The sequence below is a fragment of the Schistocerca serialis genome, chromosome 1, assembly GCF_023864345.2.
Source record: "Schistocerca serialis cubense isolate TAMUIC-IGC-003099 chromosome 1, iqSchSeri2.2, whole genome shotgun sequence".
Lineage (NCBI taxonomy): Eukaryota > Metazoa > Arthropoda > Insecta > Orthoptera > Acrididae > Schistocerca > Schistocerca serialis.
The window spans coordinates 800,291,447-800,316,206 of NC_064638.1; the positions used below are offsets into that span (position 1 = coordinate 800,291,447).

At 38.6% G+C, this 24,760-nt stretch overlaps 1 protein-coding gene across 2 annotated transcripts in view; it reads right to left on the bottom strand.

Annotated features, from left to right (window-relative positions):
• Window positions 1-2,171: 2,171 nt before the first annotated feature.
• Window positions 2,172-24,760, bottom strand: part of LOC126483925 (BRISC and BRCA1-A complex member 2-like) — a 56,253-nt gene continuing 33,664 nt past the window's right edge. Inside the window, exon 4 of one of the 2 annotated variants that reach the window (XM_050107212.1) lies at window positions 2,172-3,621. In XM_050107212.1, the coding sequence (XP_049963169.1) occupies window positions 3,007-3,621 (615 nt within the window). In that variant the 3' untranslated portion in view covers window positions 2,172-3,006. The remainder of the gene's footprint in view (window positions 3,622-24,760) is intronic. The other variant, XM_050107204.1, reaches the window with a different exon arrangement.

Sequence of the window (24,760 nt, forward strand, 5' to 3'; positions counted from 1 at the left end):
AAGCTGTCTCTGTTCATACAACTGTTTCTCTTTTCTCTAAATATTTTTTTTTTTTTTTTTTTAATTTCCCATCTGGATTATACTTGGTGACAATTATTGAACTATATGAAATAAAGTTTTCGAAACTTCTGAATGGTTTGTGTTAGTCATTCAAACTGCACAGTCGGCTGTGGGACATGATGGGAATTAATATGCATGTTTGGTTTAGCAACAAAGCCCACTTTAATTTGAACAGGTTTGTCAACAAGCAAATTTGGGGGACTCAGAATCTGCATTTCACGGTTGAGACATCTCTTCACCCTCAGTGGGTGAACTGTGTGGTGTGCTACGTTCAGTAACAGAATAATCAGTGTGATATTCCTTGATGACATGGTGACTACTGACTGGCATTTGAAGGTTTTGGAAGATGATTTCATCCTCATTATCCACAGTCACTCTGATTTTGACAAGACGTGGTTCACGACCTCATTGTAGCAGCAGAGTGTCTGATGTCCTGGAGGAGCACTTTGGGGACTGCATTCTGGCTCTGAGGTACCCAAGAGGCCTCTTGCGTGGGCCTCGATTGGTCGCCATATTCTCTGGATCTGAACATATGCAACTCTTTTTTGTGGGGAAATATTAAAGACAAAATCTACAGTAATAACCTGAAAACCATTGCTGAACTGAAAACAGCCATTCACAAGCACAACAAACTTGTCATAACCTAAATCCGAATACCTATAGTGACGTTTACATGTTGAATAAAGTGTGCACTCCCTAGTTTGTAAGTAACTAATGGTATTTCCCCCCCCCCCCTCCTAGTTCAATGACTGTCACTCTGTAAATAGACCATTCAGCCCAGAGGCCCACTGTGTGAAGGTCCTCAAGGCTGCACAATGTCAAAAAATTACATAATTTATTCATAAAAGAAATAATTTTCTGATATTCCTCCCTTAGAAACCAAGTGAACTGGTCTTCATGGATGAGGAAACACTCATTTGCGAAGCTGCTCACAAAGATTTCATTACAACACAGAAAGCTTGTTGATGTCAGGTATCACTCTGCTTTTGCATTTTTTGATCTAGTTAAAAATAGATACATCAAATGGCTGAGTCAAAAAAAATTCTTCAATGGAGTACAAGGAGCTGAACTCATAGGTTACTCTTCAAGTTCATTTCATTTCATTTGTAGCCAGACTTTTTTCATTTCCTGAAAAGCTACTGAAACTTTGTGTTCTAGAATAATTGATAACTTTTTGGGTAAAAACAAATAAATTTCTATGAAGATTGTTATTTTTCCTGATATTGATTCAGTGAACTGAATTTTTTGTTTGAAAAGGATATTTTGCATATGATGCAATTCATTAAAAAATATATATGCTGAGAAGAAGAGGCTGGCTCACCTACTTCCATAAACAGGCTTTTGCAAGACAGTCTCAAATTGATATGATAAAGAATTCATATGGCACAATTTTCGGCACCAGAAACTTTAGCTTGCTTTCATGAGTTACTCCAAAAATATGACAATGCGGGTGTATTACATTGTGGAATGACAGTAAGCAAAGCTTCCCAGTGACACCAACCTTTCCCATATTCATCGATGCTTCTAGTGCTTTGTATTTCTCTTCTAATACACCTGATTTGCCACACTGCACTTTGCTAATTTCATTTTTAAGCATCTATATTTCCTTTTGCCCGATTCATTTACAGAATTTTCATATTTTCTTCTCTCATCACTTACATTTAACATCTCACTTATTTCTGCTACATATTATCATTTTGTTTACTTTTTCGTTTGCTGCTTTTACTAAATAAAGTTGTGTAAAAAATAATAATGGTTGAAGTAAGTGGTAGTAAATGTATCAAAATAATTACATTGACAATAAATGTTATTTCATGGCTTCTGTAATGATACTACTGATACCATTTAAAGTAAAAACAGAACCAATTTAGGAATTATACAGGCTGAAAAATAAAGACATGTAATTGACTGTGGTGAACAAATAAATGTTACAAAATAACTGTATTTCATATGTGGTGGTGTATTTCAATGAAGCAGAATTTGGTACCATATCTCATTGTACAGAATGTAAGGAACTAGAGAGATGAAACAAAGAACATTGTGATAAATTTTTAATCAAAATTCTGTATTTTTGACAATTATAATTTGTATGCACATGAACAGTTCCAACAAATGAGAATTATCTTGATACTAATGAAAATAAAAAAGATATCACTGCCTCAATGATCTAGTAAGTGAAAATATAATGTGTACAGAGTGTTTCAGAAGTGGTCAACATTTAGGGATATGAATAATAATAATAATAATAATAATAATAATAATAATAATAATTTGAAACATGTAAATATGGGATCTGAAATGCATGCCTTAAGAGCTATGAGCAATTCTTGATCTTTTATACTGTGAAACATCTCTCTTCTATTGCAAGCTCTTTACTTTCCATTTTTTGGGAAATGGTAGTACGGGCAAATACAAGACAAAAAGTCCAATAAACATGTTCTCAAAAGTGCATACCTTTAGAGCTATGATCACTTGTTCATCTTCGCTACTTTGAAAACACAACTCTTCTAATGAACAAGTGTTCGTAACTTTTAAGGTATGCATTTTAGAGTACATGTTTACTACACTTTTTTTTTTCTTCTTCTTGTTGTTTGGGTCCATACCACCATGCCCCAAAACATGGAAAGGAAAGAGCTTGCAGTAGGAGAGGTCAGTTTCACAGTATCAAAAACCAAGAATTGCTCGTAGCTCTTAAGACATGCATTTTAAAGCCCAAGTTTACTTGACTTTTTTTGTTTCGAATGATTGTTCCTGTCACATCCCTGAATATTAACCATCACTTCTGAACACCCTGCATGTTGACAAATGTTCTGATCAGCATATATTCTGAATACATGTAAAAAAATATTCGACTTCATAGACAGTTACAAATATATCTTATTTTGTTCTAAATTACACAACAGCTAAAACAGCATACTACAAAAAGCTCAATTCCAGATAAATAAATCACAAATTTAGAGAGCTCTGAATTGAATTTTTCTGAAAGACTTCCACATATTCTATAACAGTGGCAATAAGTTTTTCAGCCATTTTTTTTACCTCAGTGCGGGGATTGTAGGGGAAGTCTTCAAATCTATATCGATAAGGCTTCCCATCTGTTGCGTGATATACTGACTGGAACATAACAACAGGTTTTTCACGGGGAAATCCAGGAGGCAACGTGAAGTGCAAAATGAAATAAAAATCTCTCCATTCAAGTAAAAAGGAAGCTCTGGTAAAGCCAATGCCATCATATTCCAAGACACCATTACCAAAATGATGAAAAAGAGCAGTAATAAGTTCTCTCCTTCTGTCATGGGCAGCAGCGGCAGCATCAATTCGGTCCTGTAAGCGCGCCGTTACCACAGGAACATAGTCCATCAAGCAACTACCACCAGGTGGAAATGGGGGTAATGACATTCCACTACCTCCGACACCCTCAAGTGCTGCCTCAGCCTGTAATGACAGCAGCAGCTGCGGAGTGATGCGACCTCCTTCAGTAGGAGAATGGAATGTCACGGTCAAAGTAGCAGTGGGCTCACCAGTATTCCCAAGGGGCTGTGGAATTGCTGAGAAATCCACCTGCACAACAAAAACACACACAATTAGCAAACTGAATTTTCCATCCATGATAGTGATTATAATTAAGCCCCAGAGAGAGAGAGAGAGAGAGAGAGAGAGAGAGAGAGAGAGAGAGAGAGAGATCCACCATAAAATCCAACAAGTTTGCCATCAGCTGTAATATGAGGGTGGTTGGAAAGTTCTTGGAACGGAATACTAAAGTACTTACATCAGTGAAACTTTTTTTATTTTTCCATGTAGTCTCCTTGAAGATTAATGCACTTAGTCCAACGACATTCCAGTGCCTTGATCCTATCTCAAAAATGAGTTTCCTCCAGACCTGCAAAATAGTTGTCAACTCCGACTATCAATTCTTCATTTGAAGTGAATCTTTGGCCACCAAGAAAAATTTTCAGTTTTGGGAGGAGATGGAAGGCTGATGGAGCCATATCTGGCGAGTAAAGCAGGTGTGGCAAAAATTCATATCTTAGTTCATGGAATTTTGCCACGGCAATGAGACGGCACATGTGTGCGGGCACACATTGTCTTGATGGAAGATGACTTTCTTCCTTGGCCTTTGTCGCACATATTTTGTTGCAATTTGTCCATGAGGTTAGCACACTATTCTCCAGTAATTGTTTGCCCAGTGGGGAGATAATCTACAAACAGAATCCCCTTCACATCTCAGAACACTGAAGCCATGACCTTTCCCGCTGAAGGAATTGTCCTTGCTTTCTTTGGTGGTGGAGATTCAGCATGTATCCACTGCTTTGACTGTTGTTTTGTCTCTGAGGTATAGTAGTTCACTCAAGTTTCATCTGTGGTAACAAACCAGCACAAAATATGTTGTTCACTTCTCCTAAAACGGGCCTATTGTTCCGATATGTCCATTCTCATGCATATTTGATCCAGCGTCAAGAGTCGCAGCACCCATCTGGCAGGTAATTTTTTTCTTTTCTAATTCTTCAGTTAAAACGTGACATATCCTTTCAGATGACATCTCGCAAATGTGAGCAATTTCACACATTTTCAATTGGCGATCCTGTGACCATTTTGTGCACTTTTGCAAAGATTTCTGGAGTAGTTACAAATCTTGGCCAACCACTGCGCGGATCGTCATCTAAGCTCTCCCGACCAAATTTACATTCATTTGTTCACTTGGCAACAGTAGCATATGATGGAGTGGAGTCCCCCAGTTTACTCTGGAAATCAGCATGGATATACTTTGCATTCATACTTTTCTTCATGAAGTACTTAATCACTGCTCGAATCTCTATTTTTTCCATCTTCACAAATCACTATGCAGGAACAACAACAGAATCATGTTGCCGCAACAGCTCTCTGCCAAGAGCGCTGATGTGGCACATGTTTACAATCAACAGTCCAATGAATACCACCTGAACAACTCATTGCACTAGCGCTGACCTCTTGTGGTGATTCTGAGAACTTTTTCAAACCATCCTCGTATTTATTACAATTTTCACAAGGGACAAAAGAAATTGATAGATACATAATGATTTATAATGAAGTTCTAATGGAGAAATTAACTGCAGCAGGAGTGGCTATATTAACTGATAAAAAAATGGAAAATAAAGCTACATATTATAAATGAAAGAATTTTGGTGCTTAGGCAGGCAGAAGTAGAGAGAGGAACTTCAGTAGTCACGTAAGTTCCAGAGGGGAAAAAATTACAACACTCTCTTATCTCATTACAAAAGATCTGCAAAGATCGATTTTATTAATGTGACAGGTGATCTGAATGCTCATGTACAGAACAAACCAATCAGAGAAGAAATGGGAAATTAAGGTGAACCCTTACTGAATGAAAATGGTGAATTATTGAAGGAATTTGCTACTTACAACCTATTAAAAGTCATCAACAGCTATTTAAGGACATCCATAAATATACATAGACTGCAAGAGGACAGTGGCTGATCAATTGTTCACAACGTAATGGTTAATAAAAGACTAGGATCAGATGTAGCAGGTACCAGAATGCATAGAGGAAGTGACTTATACACAGGTCATTCACTATCTGGATCAGATGTAGCACATACCTGAATACTTAGAGGAAGTGACTTACACAGACCATTCATTATTTGGTTATTACAAAAAATAGAATCCTTGCTAAGTGGAGAAAAGAATGGAATATGCGAATACAGAGGGTTGAAGTGTATAAAAAACACACATCAAAAAAAGGTTTGCATCACCCCTGTTCCCAGAACTGCTGAAGATACATGTTGACTGTGGATATTGTATCACACACACAGTCCCTTTGACTGTTCAGAAATGTCACTAAACCCGCACAAAGATATAAACAACCATGCAGGAGCAGCACCTATTAGACAGAGGTGGTCCGACAGCTAACCTGTTCCAGTCAGTCCACCAGGAAGGAGGTACACAGCTCATTTTGTCTGTAGTTCAACCATGCCTAGACAGTCAATACCGCGGTTTGATTGCGTCCGCATTGTTACTTTGTGCCAGGAAGGGCTCTCAACAAGGGAAGTGTCCAGGTGTCTCGGAGTGAATCAAAGTGATGTTGTTCAGATATGGAGGAGATACAGGGAGACAGGAACTGTCAATGACAGGCCTAGCTCAGGCCCTCCAAGGGCTACTACTGCAGCGGATGTCCACTACATACAGATTCTGGCTCGGAGGAACCCTGACAGCAACGCCACCATGTTGAATAATGCTTTTTGTGCAGTCACAGAACTTGTGTTACGACTCAAACTGCGCGCAATAGGGTGCATGATGTTTAACTTCACTCCCGACGTCCCTGGGAAGATCCATCTTTGCAACCACAACACCATGGAGCGTGGTGCAGATGGGCCCAACAACATGCCGAATGGACTGCTCAGGATTGGCATCACGTTCTCTTCACCAAAGAGTGTCACGTATGCCCTCAACCAGACATTTGTCGGAGACATGTTTGAAGGCAACCTGGACACACTGAATGCCTTACACACACTGTCCAGCAAGTGCAGCAAGGTGGTGGTTCTCCAATTTTTTGGGGTGGCTTTATGTGGGGCCGACATATGCTGCTGATTGTCATGGAAGGCACCATAACGGCTGTACAATATGTAAATGCCATCATCCGACCGATAATGCAACCATATCGGCAGCATATTGGCAAGGCATTCGTCTTTATGGACGACAATCCGCACCCCCATCATGCATATCTTGTGAATGATGTCCTTCACGATAATGACATTGTCTCCAGACTTGAATCCTATCCAACATGCCTGGGATAGGTTGAAAAGGGTTGTTTATGGACAATGTGACCCACCAATCACCAATTGAGGAGTGGGGCAATCTGGACTAACAGAGCCTTGATGAACTTGTGGATAGTATGCCATGTTGAATACAGGCATCCATCAATGCAAGAGGACGTGCTGCTGAGCATTAGAGGTACCAGTGTGTACGGCAATCTGGACCACTACCTCTGAAGGTCTTGCTGTATGGTGGTACAACATGCAATATGTGATTCTCATGAGCAATAAAAAGGGCATAAATAATGTTTATGGTATCTCTATTCAATTTTCTGTACAGGTTCTGGAACTCTCGGAACCAAGGTGATGCAAAACTTTTTTTTTTTTATGTGAGTATATTTGTTGCAAGATGAAGGAGAGAAAGTACCTCTATCGCAGTTGCTTAAAATATATTTAGTTGAGATTCCAACAAGTACTCCTATTAACAAACAATGGGAAACCATAACTTTAGCAATAAAGAAAGCAGTAGGTGAAGCTATTGGGAGGGCAAGGAAATTAAGAAGAAAGCATGGCTTAAAACTAGGGAATGGAGAAATTCCAGAACCTGTAAAGCAAACATAAGTAGCTTATCTAAAAATGATATGGTACTGAAAAAAATGAGGAAGACTGTAAAACATGTACAAATAATGTTAAGTCAGTAAAAAGGCAACTGAAGCAAGAATCTTGAGACAGATCAATAAATTCAATAGATGATGTCCATGGGAGGCAAGACAGCTTATAAATTAATATTGTAACATCTTAATAATGATGAAAGAAACTGTCAATATAAATGTAGTTTAAGGAGAATCTTGGATCTGGCATTATAAAGAATTATGGTATGGTCAAAGATAGTGTGAAGAAGATCAAAGTACAGATAACAGAGCTGTGGGAATTGATGGAACAGTGTAGTATTGCAATCCTTTGAAAATAGGGAAGCTCCAGGAATACATAAAATGAATTTAGAGGTGTTCCAATATAGTGGGATGATTTTTACATTCACATATGTAAGTTGCTAACCCTTTTCTAAGAAAGGAAAATTATACCAGAAGAATGTAGAAACGTTACAGTAATATTATTTTTCAAGAAAGGCAATGTAAGTTCTTGTAATAACTATCATGTAACAAGTCTGGTAAATGGTGGATGGTTATAAAATAATAAACAATACACTTTCATTGAAAGAACAATGTTGATTCACACAATATAATAAACACTACTCATGACATAAGCCTTGGGCCTGTTCTGACTGGCCGACCACCCACTTAACAAGGCAGTAAGAGAAGCACTCTATGTTCGTGCGAAATGGGATCAGCATGTCGCCAATCCTTCCAGATGTTATTTCCAGTGGATTAATCCTGATGATGCCATTAAGTTCACACGCACAGGCGCATGCGAGTGCGCGCCCACACACACACACACACACACACACACACACACACACACACACACACACACACACACACAGACAGAGAGAGAGAGAGAGAGAGAGAGAGAGAGAGAGAGAGAGAGTGTATGCTTTTCTAGATTATCAATTTATCCAACAGGATGATGATGAAAAGCTTCAGAAATCATTACATATGCTAAGCAATCAAGACATGGCAAAGAAAATACCCAATTAGAGCCAAGATAATAATCGAAGATCAACCAATAAACAAGTTTGAAGCTTCTCTCTTTCTGGTTGTGATTTATCTTTTAACAATGATGATAAAGTGGAGAAAAGCTTCGCTTATTTCAATACTGTGTGTGGACCAACTCAGCAAAAATGGAAGGTTTAAGTGAGGGAAGAGATCCAAGAGATCCAAATTTTGGCTGTGCCAACATTGATGTATGGAAGCAAGAAGTGGGTGCATAAAATGAATTATGGAAACAAAATACAATCATTTAAAATGTGATTCCCCTGATCAACAAAAGGGCACTTCCTAAAAGACAACTAATGAATGAAGAGATAAGGCACCAATTAAATATCTTCTCAATGACAGAATTTCCCTAAACAAGAGAAACTGCAAAAAACACATTTTTAGAATTCCAAAACTTGCAACCTACCGGCAGACAAGATGACAGAAAAACAGGGGTAGGAAAAAACTAACAGCCTAATCCTGGAGGATTAAGCAAGTAAGTAAGTAAATAAATTTCCACAACCACAATTTCAAGAGGTTAATATAGTGAAAACACTTAAGATCGAAATTCCAACTATAAACAATGAAATAAATAGTACAGTCGATGATGAACATATCATTTAAAAAATTCAATGAGTCTGTAATTCCAAAACAAATACAGTTGTATAATTAAGTCTATTATGTGGACCATACAACTGTAGCATCATGTTAAAAGCTCACCCTATAAAAACAATTATAATAAAATCAAACAATTTTTTGCCTATCCCTTTGTGAGACACCAAGGGACAGAAGCAAATAACATTCGTGTAGTATGTACACAGGACTACACTACTGCTCTCATAAAATTCTTCTGGGCTGCTCAACATAACATACTGTAAAAATTACAATGGTGACGAACGCTAGAGGTTTCAGAGGGTCGTCAATAAGTAATGCAACACATTTTTTTTCCCTCGATTAATTTAAGCTGAAATAAATGCAGAATTTGTTGTTGGACTTTGTGGAATATTCCCACTGCCGTTCCTATAATTTCATGAAGTTCATATAGGGGGCACCACTATATGTAGCCTTCAAAATAGCGTCTGTAACAGAGGAGCATTCCAAGGAGAGAGCTGTCATTGAGTTTCTTTTGGCAGAAAACCAGAGCATCGCAAACATTCATATGCACTTGCAGAATGTCTACAGAGAAGTGACAGTAAACAGCAGCATAAAGGTCATGCATCTACCCGATCTCTCACGTGTCAGCTAGCCACACACAGCTGCGATCGACAGATCACAATAAAACACCTTGGTGCTAAAGTGGATATCTCTGTTGGTAGAGCTGACACCCAAGTCTGCACATTGAAGAGGAGTTCACAAGACTTCATTGAACTTTTCTTCCTCATATACCCTTAAGGCCAGATCTTGCACCTTCCAACTTCCACCTGTTTGGCCCAAATGAAGGATGCACTCCGTGAGAAGCAGTACATGGATGATGGTGAGGCTATTGATGCAGCAAGACATTGGCTCTGGTGGCAACCAGACTCTGCAGACATACGGGACCTCTCAGTAAGTTGGCATAAGGCTGTTGCATTGAAATGAGAGTAAGTTGAAAAATAGGGTTTTTTTAGCCAGAGTGGAGAATAATACGGTGTTTTGCAACTCTGAATAAAACCAACCTACTTTCAGAAAAAATGTGTTGCATTACTTTTTGAATGCCCAAGTGCAGTGTGAAATAGTCAACAATTCTCACGAATTTAATGTAAATTTTCATTAAGCACTTACAGGCAATGTTGTGATCTGTGAGTAGCTGATTTCTCATTGCATTCTGTTGACTTTTCACATCTCAACTGTGTTGAGGCAAATGTGTATTTTGTATTTAGAAAGTGAAATTTATTTCTGGACACTGCAAAACTTATTACCATAATTCAAAATATTTCTTCACTCCTACAGTAATCGTAAATATCCAAGACAATTACAACATTATCTTTTTTTTAAAGACGAAGCCACGTGTAACAAACTCCTATAAAATGATCTTGGGGTTTTAGTTGTTTCTAGTGGTTCAGAACTCCATGAGCTTTCAGCCAAGGACACTCTTATATTTGTCAAATGGTAGCTACTGACTGACTTAGTTGTGTTGTCCTTGTGTGTGTGTGTGTGTGTGTGTGTGTGTGTGTGTGTGTGTGTGTGTGTGGGTGGGTGGGTGGGTGCGCGCGGGCAAGGAGGAGGTTACAAGAAAAGGGAGAGACAGATCTTAGTTGAATCTTGTCTGCCTTCTTGGGGAATCTTAGAAGACTGATTGTCCACCAAAACCTTTCATTAAACCTACCTTCTTACAGTTAATGTGTTGAATTTACTGTCAGTTCTGAGTATGTACTGTTCTGAATGAGTACTCATCATCAGACAGTTGACCACTTAATTTCTGAATGCCAATTGTCACTCATCGAGCATTGTGTACATCACAGCAAAACAGCAGGACATATTATTCTTGCTTTAACTGAGGTTGGAGAGTAGCACTGCAATAAAAACACATCACCAAGACTCGCCATACAGCGAAGGCAGGCTTCACTTTTTCAGTATAAGAGCATCTTTTTGTATTCTAACCACCTTGCCTGCAGGCCAAGGAGTGATGAGACTGGATAAGTTGGGGAATGGAAACATGGTCAACATCCACTGACACTGGGTTTGCATGAAAGACACGACGAGCAGCGCTGCTTGGGATAACTCCAGGTACACCGTGCAAGAATGAAACTGAAAATGCCAACTGAAACACCAGAGGAAATGTGCCTGATGAGTCTTAGGAGAGACACCTGGTGTACACTCCAGCAATTAAAGCTGGAACACCAGGAAGGATAGCAATAACGAAATTTTTATTATAGAGAATAGATGATTAATTTTATAGGTGATTTGGCACATACAGGGTGCGAAATTTAGTACACACAACTGCCAACACTGGCAGTAACAACAGCACTATGCCATGGGGTACCAAGAAAACTAAACTAGGACAATAGACATGGACATGAAATTCCATGCTTCTTAACTCTATGCCACAGTTCACTGTTCATAGTTTTTGGCGAGTGGTGCTGTGCAAGTCTCTCGGCAACATGTGCCCTGATGTTTCCAATATGAGCGAGACCTGGAGAATGTACTGACGAGGGCACCAATCACACAGATTCTGTATCAAAGTATGTCAGGATAGCCACGCAACCTGGGCAATGTTGAAAGATAACATGCTGTGACTTCGAAGATCTGGCCAGCCATTGGTCTAAACACATCAAATGTAATGCCCACAATCCGAATTACCTGCCGTGTGAGTGGCAATTGTCTCATTCACGCATCAGTTGTGAGGTCCTGACCAACATGAACAGCAATATTGTGGGACAAAGTTCAACTACAGTCTCTACAGGGCATAGCATTGCTGCTGTCGAATTCTTACACATGCTGGTAGATGTTGCTCTTCCTTGCACGAGGCATAACGTGACCTTCTCACAAATAGGTAACATGCAAATGAGAATTCATTTCATAATCTTTTGTTATATGCAGAATGGTAATGGCAAGTACTGAAAATGGCTGTACAGAAATGCAAAACATTTGCATTTCCAAGCACGGAGTACACATTTACACCGAATTTGGTGATTGTGTATATCGTCTTCATGGTGTCAAAATTTCAATGATCAGCAGTATGTATATGTGTGTGTGAGCGGGATTTGAGAGTGGAGGCAGTAGTATGCATGGATCACGGAGACTCTGAAGAAGCAGTCATGTTTTTAATCTGAATTACTAAATTCCAGCTCTTATTTATGAGTCTACTCATCATTGATTGGTTATCGTTAACCATTCCATTGCTCTATGCAGAATTTTCCAGTATCATAAGTGGCACTACTTAGAACCATTACCTATGCAGTAGCAACTTTTATGTATGCCAAAATCAGTCATGCAGTTCATGGTGAAGAATACCAAATACACTCTTATTTTGTTTCCAAGAAGTACCAAATCTTGGCAACCAGTCATTCCTCTTCTTGGTAATGATGTCATAATGATGTCACACTCAACATGGCCTACATTTGTTTACACAAAATTGTCTACTGTAAAGATGTGTGTGGCATTTTTTATGTTAACTGTGAACATAAAAGTATTAAATATGATTTATCAGATGAATACTGTGGATCACCAACAAACTCTAGAACAACAATTACCACACTTACAATTTTCTGCCAAAAGGTAACGAATCTATTTTAACTATCCAATAACAATTAAATAAATAAACATTTTACAGAGATACTTGGTGTAATGTGTCTCAACATCTGTATGAATATAAAAAGAAAGTTACAAAACATATTCTGATGTTCCTGTGGTTGTAAAATATTTTTTGTCTCTTCTGTTAAATTAGATTTTATGTATTTGGTACCTTTTGGAAATTAACTTCTCAATTTGGAACTGGTACACCCTTACGTTGGGGGAGATTTTCAAAAAGACTAGTTTTTCCCCTACTTCACCAATAACTGGTATGATGCTTGCACTTCATTTTAATAGCTCTTTCATTACTTTTACCGTTACCTACCTTCTGCAGTACACTCTTCTAAATACATTGATATTGAGGAACAAATCTCCATGGTCATATAATGGGTCAGTACATGAAATTAATATCAGAAAAGTTAATAATAAAATTTACGGCACTCCTATGCAGATACTGCTGAGTATATATTAGCATAATCAAAACAATATGACACTGGAATTAGCTTAATTTTCTTCCAGAAACTCACCGGCAGAATAGAAGGTGTATGCCACGAGGAAATTATTCAGTTTGGACTTGGAAGTGCTTATTGAGATTGGATGCAACAGAATAATGCACAAGAGTCAAGGAGGATCAATCCGAATGGAGATTAGATTTCTCCCTAGCATTAACTGAGAAAAAACTCATAATTCTTACGAATAAGCTCCTAATGTCAACAACAAATGACATTAAAGAAAATATATATTGAGGGTTCAATGTCAGAATTCCCAATCCCCTGAACAGCAGTTGACAAGAGGTATGCCAACTTACACCATGCATTGCTTTAGTTGCCTGTTTCTGCACCAAAAATGCCTTTGTGAATGGGAACAACTACCCTAGAACATAAAGCTGTATGACATAAGTGAATGAAAATACAAAAGGTAAACTAATTTTCATATTGGACTATCACTTATTGCAGACAATGTTCTGATAGCAAATGTGGCAGAATTCACCTTTTGAACAAGATCCTCCATATGGGCTTTCCATGACAGCTTATCACCTACCTGAACACCTAGAAATTTGAACTGTTTAGGTTCACTACTCATATGCCCATTCTGTGTAATCAATTTGGCAATTTTAATTAAACTGTGTCAGAAATTAAGTTAACAGTAGAAAGCACTTTTTTTCACACCAGTTACACATAGATTAACAGTAGAAACAGTGATTTAACATCAATTTATTTTCTTCAGATCATGAACTTATGCCAAACTCCATTATTTGATACATTTCCTATGTTGCACTCAATGTCTTCCACTACTAAGGTAGTGTCATTAGCAAACAAATATTTCAGATTAATGTGTCGCATTACAAACTACACATATCAGAAACAGAAGCAGTTCCACCACCAAACCCTTGGGTGCATTTCACTTAATTGTGCCTCATTCAGACACCACCTCACAGCTGTTCACATTATTGTGGAGGTCCTATTGCTTTTTGTTCTTAAAAGTATGAGAGGAACCATTTGTGAGCCACCTCTCTTCTACCATAGTGGTCATAATCTGCAGTGATATTTTGTGATGAACTCAGTCAAAAATCTTAGTTGGTTCAAAGAAGATCTCTAGTGATCGCAACTTTTTGTTCAATCCATGCAATGCCTCACACAGAAAAGGAGACTACAGCATTTTCAGTTGTTAAACCATTGCAAAAACAAAGTTTGATAAGACCAGTAAAAAAAGTTCCTTCAATGGATATACACTTGGTACTGTGATCCTCCAGCTTTTCCATTCCACTGGAAAAATAGCTTCTGTCAAACTCGGCAAAATACTCGTTGACTAACTTCCTCATTTGATGAAAATGTCTTCCCAGCACACCAAAGTTTCAAGTTAGGGAACAGGAAGAAGTCACTTGGGGCTATGACTGGTATGGTGGATGAGGAACCAATTCAAAGCCCAATTCGTGCACCATCACTATAGTTATTGTTGATGTGTGGTATGGCACATTATTCTGGTGCAAGACCAACTTTTTTGCATACAAATCTTGGTCTTTTTCCAGCCAATGCAAGTTTCAAACCACCCAACAATGAACCATAACAGGATACTGTACTGGTTCAGTTTTTCCAGGTAATCTATAAGGATTATTCCTTGGAAATCCCAAAAAACAGTGGTGATCATCTTAGCAACAGACAAAATGGTCTTTGCTTTCTTCGATGAACTTTCAGAAGACTTTGTCCATTGTTCTGACTAGCATACGCCACCAGACATTGTGTTGACTCAATGTGCCTGCTGTGCTTTTGGTTGACTGTGAACAATTGTAGCACCCACCTCACACACAGTTTCTTCATGGCCAATTCTCCTCATCTGAGATGCCTACAATCTCAGCAATCTCACGAATTTTTATTTGGCAGTCTTGCATTACCATATCATGAATTTTATCAATGGTTTCCTTTCTGGTGACCTCAACTGGATGGCTGGACCATGCTTTGTCTCTGGTGTCTGTCCGACCCCTTTGAAATGGACTCAGTATGTATTTCTTCATGCTTATCAAGTGTGTTTCAAGAATTTATTCTCAGCATAAAGTGCAAGTATTTTCCCAAATATTTCTCCTATATATAACAAATATAGTAAATTCTGTAAATATGTTCATTTCTTCATAGACTCTACTCAATATTTGCAACAAAATGGAATAATAAGCAAAATCAAGAATTTAAAAAGTCAGTAATCGCAAAATAAAATTTATGTGGTAACTTTACATAAATAAAGTAATCCACAGAAAATTTAAGACCTCAGACTGTATTGATAGTTTGCTGTTGCAAGGCTCAAAGAAGAACAGAATACAAGACATTAGTCTGTTAACTGTGATAGTAAAGGGAATCAAATTTGATAGAAACCAATCTTTTGAACTAAATAATCAGATAAAACATTAATAAGTCTGTAATTAATATGGGGACAGGAAGGATGCATAAAGATGAGAAGACATCGTCAGAACCGCCGTTCACATAACTGCCCTAAGACATTGCGCTTCAAAGCAGAATCTCAGGCTTTTTAGACCTCATGAAAAATATTTATTAGGTTAAGTCTGCATGGAAAGGGGCGGGAAGGGGTGGAGAAATTCACCTTAACGCCTTCATTTCTTAATATTTTTACACCAAATTTTGACCTCCTCCAAAGAATTCTCCAATTCTCCATTTACCACAATGTACTTCTTTAAACAATCCTTCCATTGTTCAAAACAGTTTTTACATTCACTTATCAGGATATTCTTCATGCCTTTCAGCATATTTTTTTTTTTTTACCTCCTTCACAGTGGCAAAACACATTCCTTTTATGTCCCTTTTGAGTCCGGGGAACAAAAAGAAATCACAGGGGGCTAGATCTAGTGAGTAGCAGGGATGTGGTGGACAATTGGTGTTATGCTGTTTTTGGTCAAAAACTGCTCTACGGAGAGGGTAGTGTGGGCCGGCACATTGTCATGATGGAAGTACCAGTCGCCTGTGAGCCAAAGATTTAACCTTTTCTTCCAGATACTCTCCCTCAATCTTTTCAAAACCTCGAAGTAGAACTTCATGTTGACAGACTGACCTGGGGGAACGAATTCCGCATGCACAACTCCTCTGCAATCAAAGAAACAAATGACCATTGCCTTCATTTTTGACTTCACTTGGCGAGTTTTTTTGGGACAAGGAGGGCCACTTGTCTTTCAAGGGCTTGATTTCTGCTTTATTCCGAGGTCGTATCCATAACAATCATCACCAGTAATCACCTTCGAAAAAAAGTCAGGGCCCTCATTGAGCTGATTTTGAAGTTCAAAACATGCCTGAAGTCAATTCTCCCCTTGCTCATCTGTGAGAAGGCGAGGGACAAATTTGGCTGCAGCTCTTCTCATGTGCAAATCTTCAGATAAAATTATCTGAATTGAACTCCAAGATATTCCTGACATCTCGCAGAGTTTATCAATGGTTCGGTGACAGTCTCCACGAACGAGGGCGTTGATTTTGTCGACGTTTCCTTTACTTCTTGATGCTGAGGGGCGTCCTGAATGGGGCTGGTCTTCAATTGACATTTCTCCATTTTTTAATGTGAAAACCACTCATAGACTCTGGTTTTCCTTAGGACAGCATCTCCATAAGCAGTCTTAAGAATTTCAATAATTTCTGCAGCCGATTTCCCCAACAGGAAACAAAACTTCACAGCTGCCCATTGCTCTCGACAATCTGCCATCTTGTTTTCACTGAAATGGAAGAAGTTGTTTTACTAAAATAACTCTCACGAGCAAACTGATGCACTCACAGCGACACAAGTTTGCACACAACTCAGGTGGTGTGACCTGGTAAAACAATGGGTTCCCCCCACTCTCCCTCTCCACCGCATTCCAATTCCCATTACTTTTGGGTCCCCCCTCGTATAGTCGCTCCACAAAGGTGCATTTTTAACCTACGGTCCTGTGAAATGTTCTACTCAATTTGATGTCCTCTTCCCTGCTGTGACTTTATCACAAGAGTGTTCGCCTCTAACTGGAACATAAAGAGTCTTCCCTCTGCTATAAACTCCACTTCATCTGTGTAGGAACTGATCCCAATTATTTTATACTGAGGCGAGGAAGCCATTTTAGGGATGAAGTTTCTCTCTTCCTTCCCTTGTCCTTCTGGCAAGGTGGGAAGTGATTGATTAAGGGGCGTTACATAATAGACTTGCTGTTTCCCTAAGGCAGGTATCAAGTCCAGCTTATGAACTGAATGGCATTCATATCATCTATCAAACAAGACTAAGACTGTGTGATCTAATATTGCAATGGACATGCTTTGCTGTTGGAGACAGTGATAAGGTTGTGTTAACTACTGGTGTTTTTCTCTTTGTCTAACTCCTAGGAGAATGTACTAGTCTTGTAAACATTACTTTTTACTGTCATCCTTCGCTCTCTTCTGAACATAGTCACTGGTTTATTTGATAGCATAGATATGCAAACTATAGATACAAGTGCAGATTTTGTGCCTTTCTGAGACTGATGGTACCTATTGCTATGAGTTGATAGAGTAAAATGCTCTGACAAAAGTAGACAGCTGCATAAACAAATGCTTTCTTCACCTCTGAGCGCAAGACCATTTGTACAACCATCATTTCCTGGATCTTTTTTCCTTCTATGAACCCATCATTCATTGTTCCAAACTGGGTGTTTCTGGGTGGGACTGGGGCACATTTGTAATGGAAGACGTTTGTTTCGTGAACTGCTAAACAACATTACCTGCATAAGAGTGACCTTTGTAAACTATGATGGTGTGACCAAAACGTTGTCACTTATGCAGACTTAACCTAGTAAATATTTTTCATGAGGTCTAAAAAGCCTGAGATTCTGCTTTGAAGTGCAATGTCTTAGGGCAGTTAGGTACAAAAGATCTAACGTTTAGACAGATGCAGCCCACCTCTAAGTACATGAGTAACTTAGGGATATAGGAGATAAGAATAAAGATCACAAGTCTTTCAGAACATACTCACTCAATTCATCATATTTTTCACCCTGATGATACCATTGTCTTGCCATTTCCATTGCAATTCTTTGGTATCAATGTTTATGTTACCACTGTAGCTGGCAACCCTTTCACTATAATTCAGTATGGTGTGCTCCTAGTTGCTCTGGTTACTTGGATAGTTTTTCATGTCTTGATTAGGAGTGTGCCATTAAAAGTATCTTGATGGATGTGACTTTCAAGTTGTTCTATAGCTTTATATTTCCTACCTTGGCCACAATTCCTCACAGTGAATACACTGTTTACCAAAGGATGTGGTCTGTTACCTACAGACTTCTAATGTGGGTTACCATATTTTTTGCGTGATAGTACTGCCCAAAGAACCACTGGAACAACTGGTAGTGTCTGGAACTGATGAGGAGCCATTGATGTTTCATGAGCAGCTGGTAAATGAAGGTAAATTTTGAAAGAATCCCATTTATCTGTGAATGCCTTATATAACAAAGGATGCGTTTATGCTGCCACATTGCTGCTTGGCCTGGCGATACTGAATCAAGCCCATAGTCTTACTAGCTCATTTAACTTGCACCATATCTGCTTGCCCTGCTGCTCGCTACGACCTTCGGCATGTGATAATATGCAGCCAGTTTGTGTATCCCACCTCAACCATCGCCGGACGTCCTGAAACTTAAGCCATGACTGGCTGCTTCAAGGTCAACTTAGCAGTGCCGTATTTGGCTGTTCTTTGTTGCACAGTTTATCACACAGCGTACTTCTCCTCATACATCTCCATTCACACTCTGCAAACTACTGTGAAATGCATGGCAGAATGTACTTCTCATTGTACCATATGTAAAGGTACAGAGTCTGGGAAAAAAAAAAATTGTCACGAAGCTATCTGGGGCCAGGGACATACAGATTACCATAACCACTTAATGATGAGCAACATTAAGTGTAATCATTTCCAGAAATTAGCTCCTCTGTTTCACCAAATTTTTAGTTTTCTTTTCTTCATTATATCAGCAACAAAATCTACAAGTGACAGATGTAGATGTGGACAAAGAACTGACAAAATATTACCTTAGAGTGAGCAGGCCAATGAATTGACCTACAACAGAAATTAAGTTCATAATTTTACATCAAATCTTCATAGCTTTACTATCCTGCTCCAACAATATTTAAAATAACCTGGGAAATTTCTACACCTACATCTACACAGACACTCCACAAGCCACTGTACGGTGCATGACAGAGGGTACCCTGTACCACTTCTTGTTATTTCCTTTCCTGTTCCACTCACACATACAGCAAGGGAAAAACAACTGTCTATATGCCTCCGGATGATCCACAATTTCTTGTATCGTATCTTCATTGTCCTTACGTACAATGTATGTTGGTGGTAGTAGAATCGTTCGGCAGCCAGCTTCAAATTCCGGTTCACTAAATTTTCTCAACAGTAGTTTTTGAAAAGAACATCACCATCCCTCCAGAGACTCCCATTTGAGTTCCTGAAGCATCTCCATAACACTTACGTTGTGTTTGAACCTACAGGTAATGAAACTAGCAGCCCGCCTCTGAACTGCTTCAATGTCTTCCTTCAGTCTGACCTGGTACAGATCGCAAACACTCAAGCAGTACTCTAGATAGGTCGCACCAGTGCCCTGTACGTGGTCTTCTTTACAGGTGAACAACTCTTTCCTAAAATTCTCCCAATGAACTGAAGTCTACCATTTGCCTTTCCTACCACAGTTTTCACATGCTCGTTCCACTTCATATTGCTTTGCAACGTTATGCCAAGATATTTCAATGACTTGACTGTGTCAAGCAGGACACTAGTAATACTGTATCTGAACATTACAGGTTTGACTTTCCTGCTTGACCACATTAACTTACATTTTTACACATTTAAGGCTAGCTGCTATTTATCACACCAAGTGAAAATTTTGTTAAGTTGTTTGTATCTTCCTACAGTCACTCAGGTTCAACACCTTACTGTATACCACACCATCAGCAAACAACTACAGATTGCTGCCCACCTGTCAGCCAAATCATTTATGTATACAGAGAACAGCAGCAGTCCTATCTCATTTCCCTGATGCACTCCTGATGATACGCTTGCCTCTGATGAATACTTGCCATCAAGGCTGATGAATACTTGCCATCGAGGACAACATTACTCACATATCTATGGTCCTTTCCCATATGTTCACTTCTTTGTTAACAGCCTGCAATGGGGCACCATGTCAATTTCCGGAAATCTAAAGATATGGAATTTGCCTTTTCCTCTTCTTCCATATGAGAAAAGGGCAAGCTGAGTTTTGCAAGAGTGATGCTTTCTAAAACCATGCTGATTCGTGCACATGAGCTTCTCAGTCTCAAGAGAATTTATTATATTTAAACTGAGAATATGTTCAAGGATTCTGCAGAAGTTAGAGATACTGGTCTGTAATTTTGCAAAAATACATACGTCACTTGTACATTTTTCGGTCACTTGGGATTTTGCACTGAGTGAGAGATACACGATAAATGCAAGCTTAATAAGAGTCCAGTGCATAGAGTATTCTTTCTAAAATCGAATTTGGATTCCATCCAGACCTAGTGATTTATTTGCTTTCAAGTCTTCCACTTGTTTCTCTACAACAGGTATGCTTATCACGACAGCTACGATTCTTCTGTGTGAATGATTTCTTGAATGCGAAATTTAAAACTTCAGCTTTCATTTTGCCATCTTCAACTGCCACACCGACTTGTCAACAAGGGACTGGATGGAAGGCTTAGACCCACTTAGGAATTTTACATACGACTAGAATTTTCTCTGATTCTCTATCAGATATTTTGTTAAGGTGTGATGACGATAGTAGTTGTATGCTTTGCGCATTGATCTTTTCACATATGCACGAATCTCTACCAACCTTCGCTTGTCGTGATTTATGCATTCCCTTTTGAACGAAAGTGCAACAGCCTCTGCTTTCTCGGCATCCATCAAATTTTGTTATTAAACAATGGTGGGTCTTTCCCATCCTTTATCCGCTTACTAGGCACATAACTCTACAGACCTAGATACACAATCTGCTCAAATTTTGCCCATAATTCCTCTGCAGCCAGCTTACTGGAACTAAGTGATGCTGATTCACTGTCTAATGAGATGTGAATAACTGCTTATCTGCTCTATCTAGCAGAAACACACTCCTAATTTCCTTGAATGTTAATCATAGTTGCTATGATGACATCATGATCGCTAATCCCTGTTTCTATACTGACATTATCAATAAGGCCCAGGCTATTTGCAGGTACAAGATCTAAGGTACTTCCATTGCAGACTGTGAATCTTTCGCACAGGTACTTATCAAATTGTAGCAGGGGATCTCATTAACACTTTGCAGTCCGCACGTCTCGTACAAATTTATTCGCTTGGCACTGGCAACGCTAATTCGGATTATTTGGCTTGTTGCCAGCCATTCTTGACATTATCGGGAGATTATAACGTGTTCCGTTTGACTAATCTCATCGTTAGTTCTCCTAAGTTCTCAACCTTGTTCCCCTACTTTCATGAAATTTCGAAGCTATACGTATGTAAATAAATACAAATTTTGTTTGTTTTATATATTTGTTTATTTGTAGTGTCTTTGGTACTTAGTAATTCTATTTCATATGATATGCAGCAAAACAGTCTCCAAGATGTAACGCAACTCCAGAAGACTTGCACATTAAGTTTGTTGTTCTTTTTTTGTTTTGGAACATACATGGCAGTTTCTTCATTTTCGTTTATTCATTTCAGAAATATGTAAGCCTATTAGTTGGTATTACTTTAATGTGACCGGAAAGTCTGTCAACTGGATAATGATGAGACATATGCCATGTAGTGGCATCCTCCAAGTTTTACTCTGCACATTCATCATAAATAATAGTACCATCTCTTTCATCCGTCATGATGAAAGGGCACAAATTTTTATATATATATATATATATATATATATATATATATATATATATATATAACTTATTGTTACCTAAACAAAATACCAACAGAATGCAAAAGATATTTAAGTGCTGTCACCGGCCACTGCGCGATACTACGTCCACGACACTATTATGGTGTCGCCGGCCACTGAACGATACTATGCACATGACATCATGGTGGTGTCGCTGGCTACTGACCACAATTTCACGCACAACACCACTGTGGTGTCACCGGACAGCAGTGTTAATATCCATCGTACTACTGCTAGAAAAGCTTTTTAACAGTGGATAAACAGTTTAATTGCCTTAAAGCCTCTGTATATGTCCATGCCACAGAGCCAAGAAGATATATCAAAGAACAAAAGGGAATTTTATTGAACTGGTGGAGTCCCAAATGTCATAGGGGTCATAAATCGTGTACATATACCCATACTTTCGTCCTTCTGGAGCACAAGCAGAACTACACAGAAAATGCAAGACTTTCTTTTCTATTAATACACAAATCATCTGTGACGCCAATATGAAGATTTTGAATGTGGTAAGCCATTGGCCAGGTTCCACGCATGATGCACGCATTTGGGACAATAGTAGAGTTGCTGCAGAATTTGAAAATGGACAATAGGATGGGTTGCTTGCTGGAGATAGTGGATATGCCCTCTTAAAACGTCTCACAATGTCTGTGTTCCGAGCCCACACAGGAGCCAAATGGTACCACAATAAAGCCCATATTGCTATCAGATGTGTAATAGAGCAAGCACTCAGTGTTTGGAAGAGGTGCTTCCAAAATCTCACTAACACAATCCAATTTAAACCAAACAAGTGTGGGAATGTTATTGTGGCTGCTGAAGTTTTCCACAACTTTGGAATAGAAGTTAAGAGATGTGTTTCACCCTGTTGCTATGGAGGTGAATTACATCAAACAATATGCATCTCAGCCAGAAGCAGATGCTGCAGGCCAAGGTGTCAGAAGGTCTATTATACTTACTTACTTTAATTAAAATTGTACCTAGTTTGCTAGTAAAATCAGAAGTTAGTATAAAGATTTTTCCTTCTTAAATTAATAAATAAGCACTGGACTGTCACTACTGTAGTGAAAACTGACTCATTTGATTGATGTGCAATTTTATAGTTATGTTATTTTTTGCTAGGGGATTAACATTCTCACTTTATTTCTTAACTGAGTGTACAAAACCATACGATGTTTCGATTATTTATAAAATAATAGAAAAGGACTTATTTTATAATATCACAAATTCAGATAAGTATTAGTATGCAGCATTAACAAAACTTAGTACCGATGCTGAAATGATAAACACAAATATTAAGCCATACAAGAAACAAGAAAATATTAACCATTTGAAAAAAATATCAAGGAAATAAAAGGTGTTTTATACATATGAATATTTTCTTATTCATTCTCAAAAACCTAAATTACTCGGACACATTGGCTGAAGAACTGGAACTTGAAGTTTGCTCAATTACATTCTTGAACTTATTCGTAATTTCCATTTTAAGATTATGCTCTTCTTCCTTGATTTCTCTTTGTCTTTCTATTAATAACATTTTTGCATTGTATTCCTCTCATATTAAATGAATTTTAAGGAATGAAGCTCATCTGCTTTTTTCAGTAACTCTTGGTTCTTCAGTACAACCACATGTTCTCTCCCTCTTTTGCTGGGTGCATCTTCTGATAAGCTCCCACCAGAGAATGCAGGAAGAGGTTCATGACTATGGGATGAAGTTCCACCTTCAGCAGTTTCAGTTCCATTGCTACCTACAGAGCAGTTATCATCGAAGTTGCTTGAAAGTAGCAATTACCTTGAAGTTGCTTGAAAGTATCAATTACCTTCAGATGTGACATTGTTGTTAACTCCAGCTATCCCCTCGATAACTTAATGGCCAAAGGCTGTAACTGTGTGAACTTTTTGTTGTGCCTATCACAACTCAGCATCTCCGCTATATGGCGAGTAGCAACTTTCCTCTCCAATATTGTTACATTCCATCCTGGATTTTCCATTCTTTAATAACATATTGTAGCCTTCCACAAGTGTATGGATGTATTTTAATTCATTTGCTAGCTCTCGGCCAAAGAAATCCATTTTGTTTTCATTTGACGTGAGAGTTCTAATCGAAGAAGAAACAGCAAAATCACTATACCTAAACATGGGTCACATGGGAACGATCACGTGGAGACTAGCGCTCTCTCCACTGCAACTTAAACTGCTCGGGGCACGTGCGAATCTGGCAGCTTGGGCGCAGCAGAAGAATTTTTCCGGCAAGTGTGTGTCTGCTTGTTGCTACTGCTGATACAGCTAACAGCTGTACTTCAAGTAGCCCTAAGTGGGAGTAGTTACTGCTCGTACGTGACTCAGCTGTGCATGTGGACAAGCCCACTGCTCAAATGAACCTAATGTAAACCGTTGTGACGTCATAGTCATCAGAAGCAATTTGTTGTTATGAAGTATTGCATAGTCTTCGTCCTACAGTATTTGGCATATTTTGGTGTTGGCAGACACTTGTGTGTGCACTGTGTTTTGTTGTTGGAAATGGCACATTTCCTTTCCAATTTAAGTTTATTTTGGTTTTCTTTCCCTCATTTATGTTTTACTGCTGCAGTATTATTTTGCAGTAGTGGGCTAAAGTAAAATTCTTTGTTAAAGTGTCACTTCTTACCAGTCAAAACTACAAA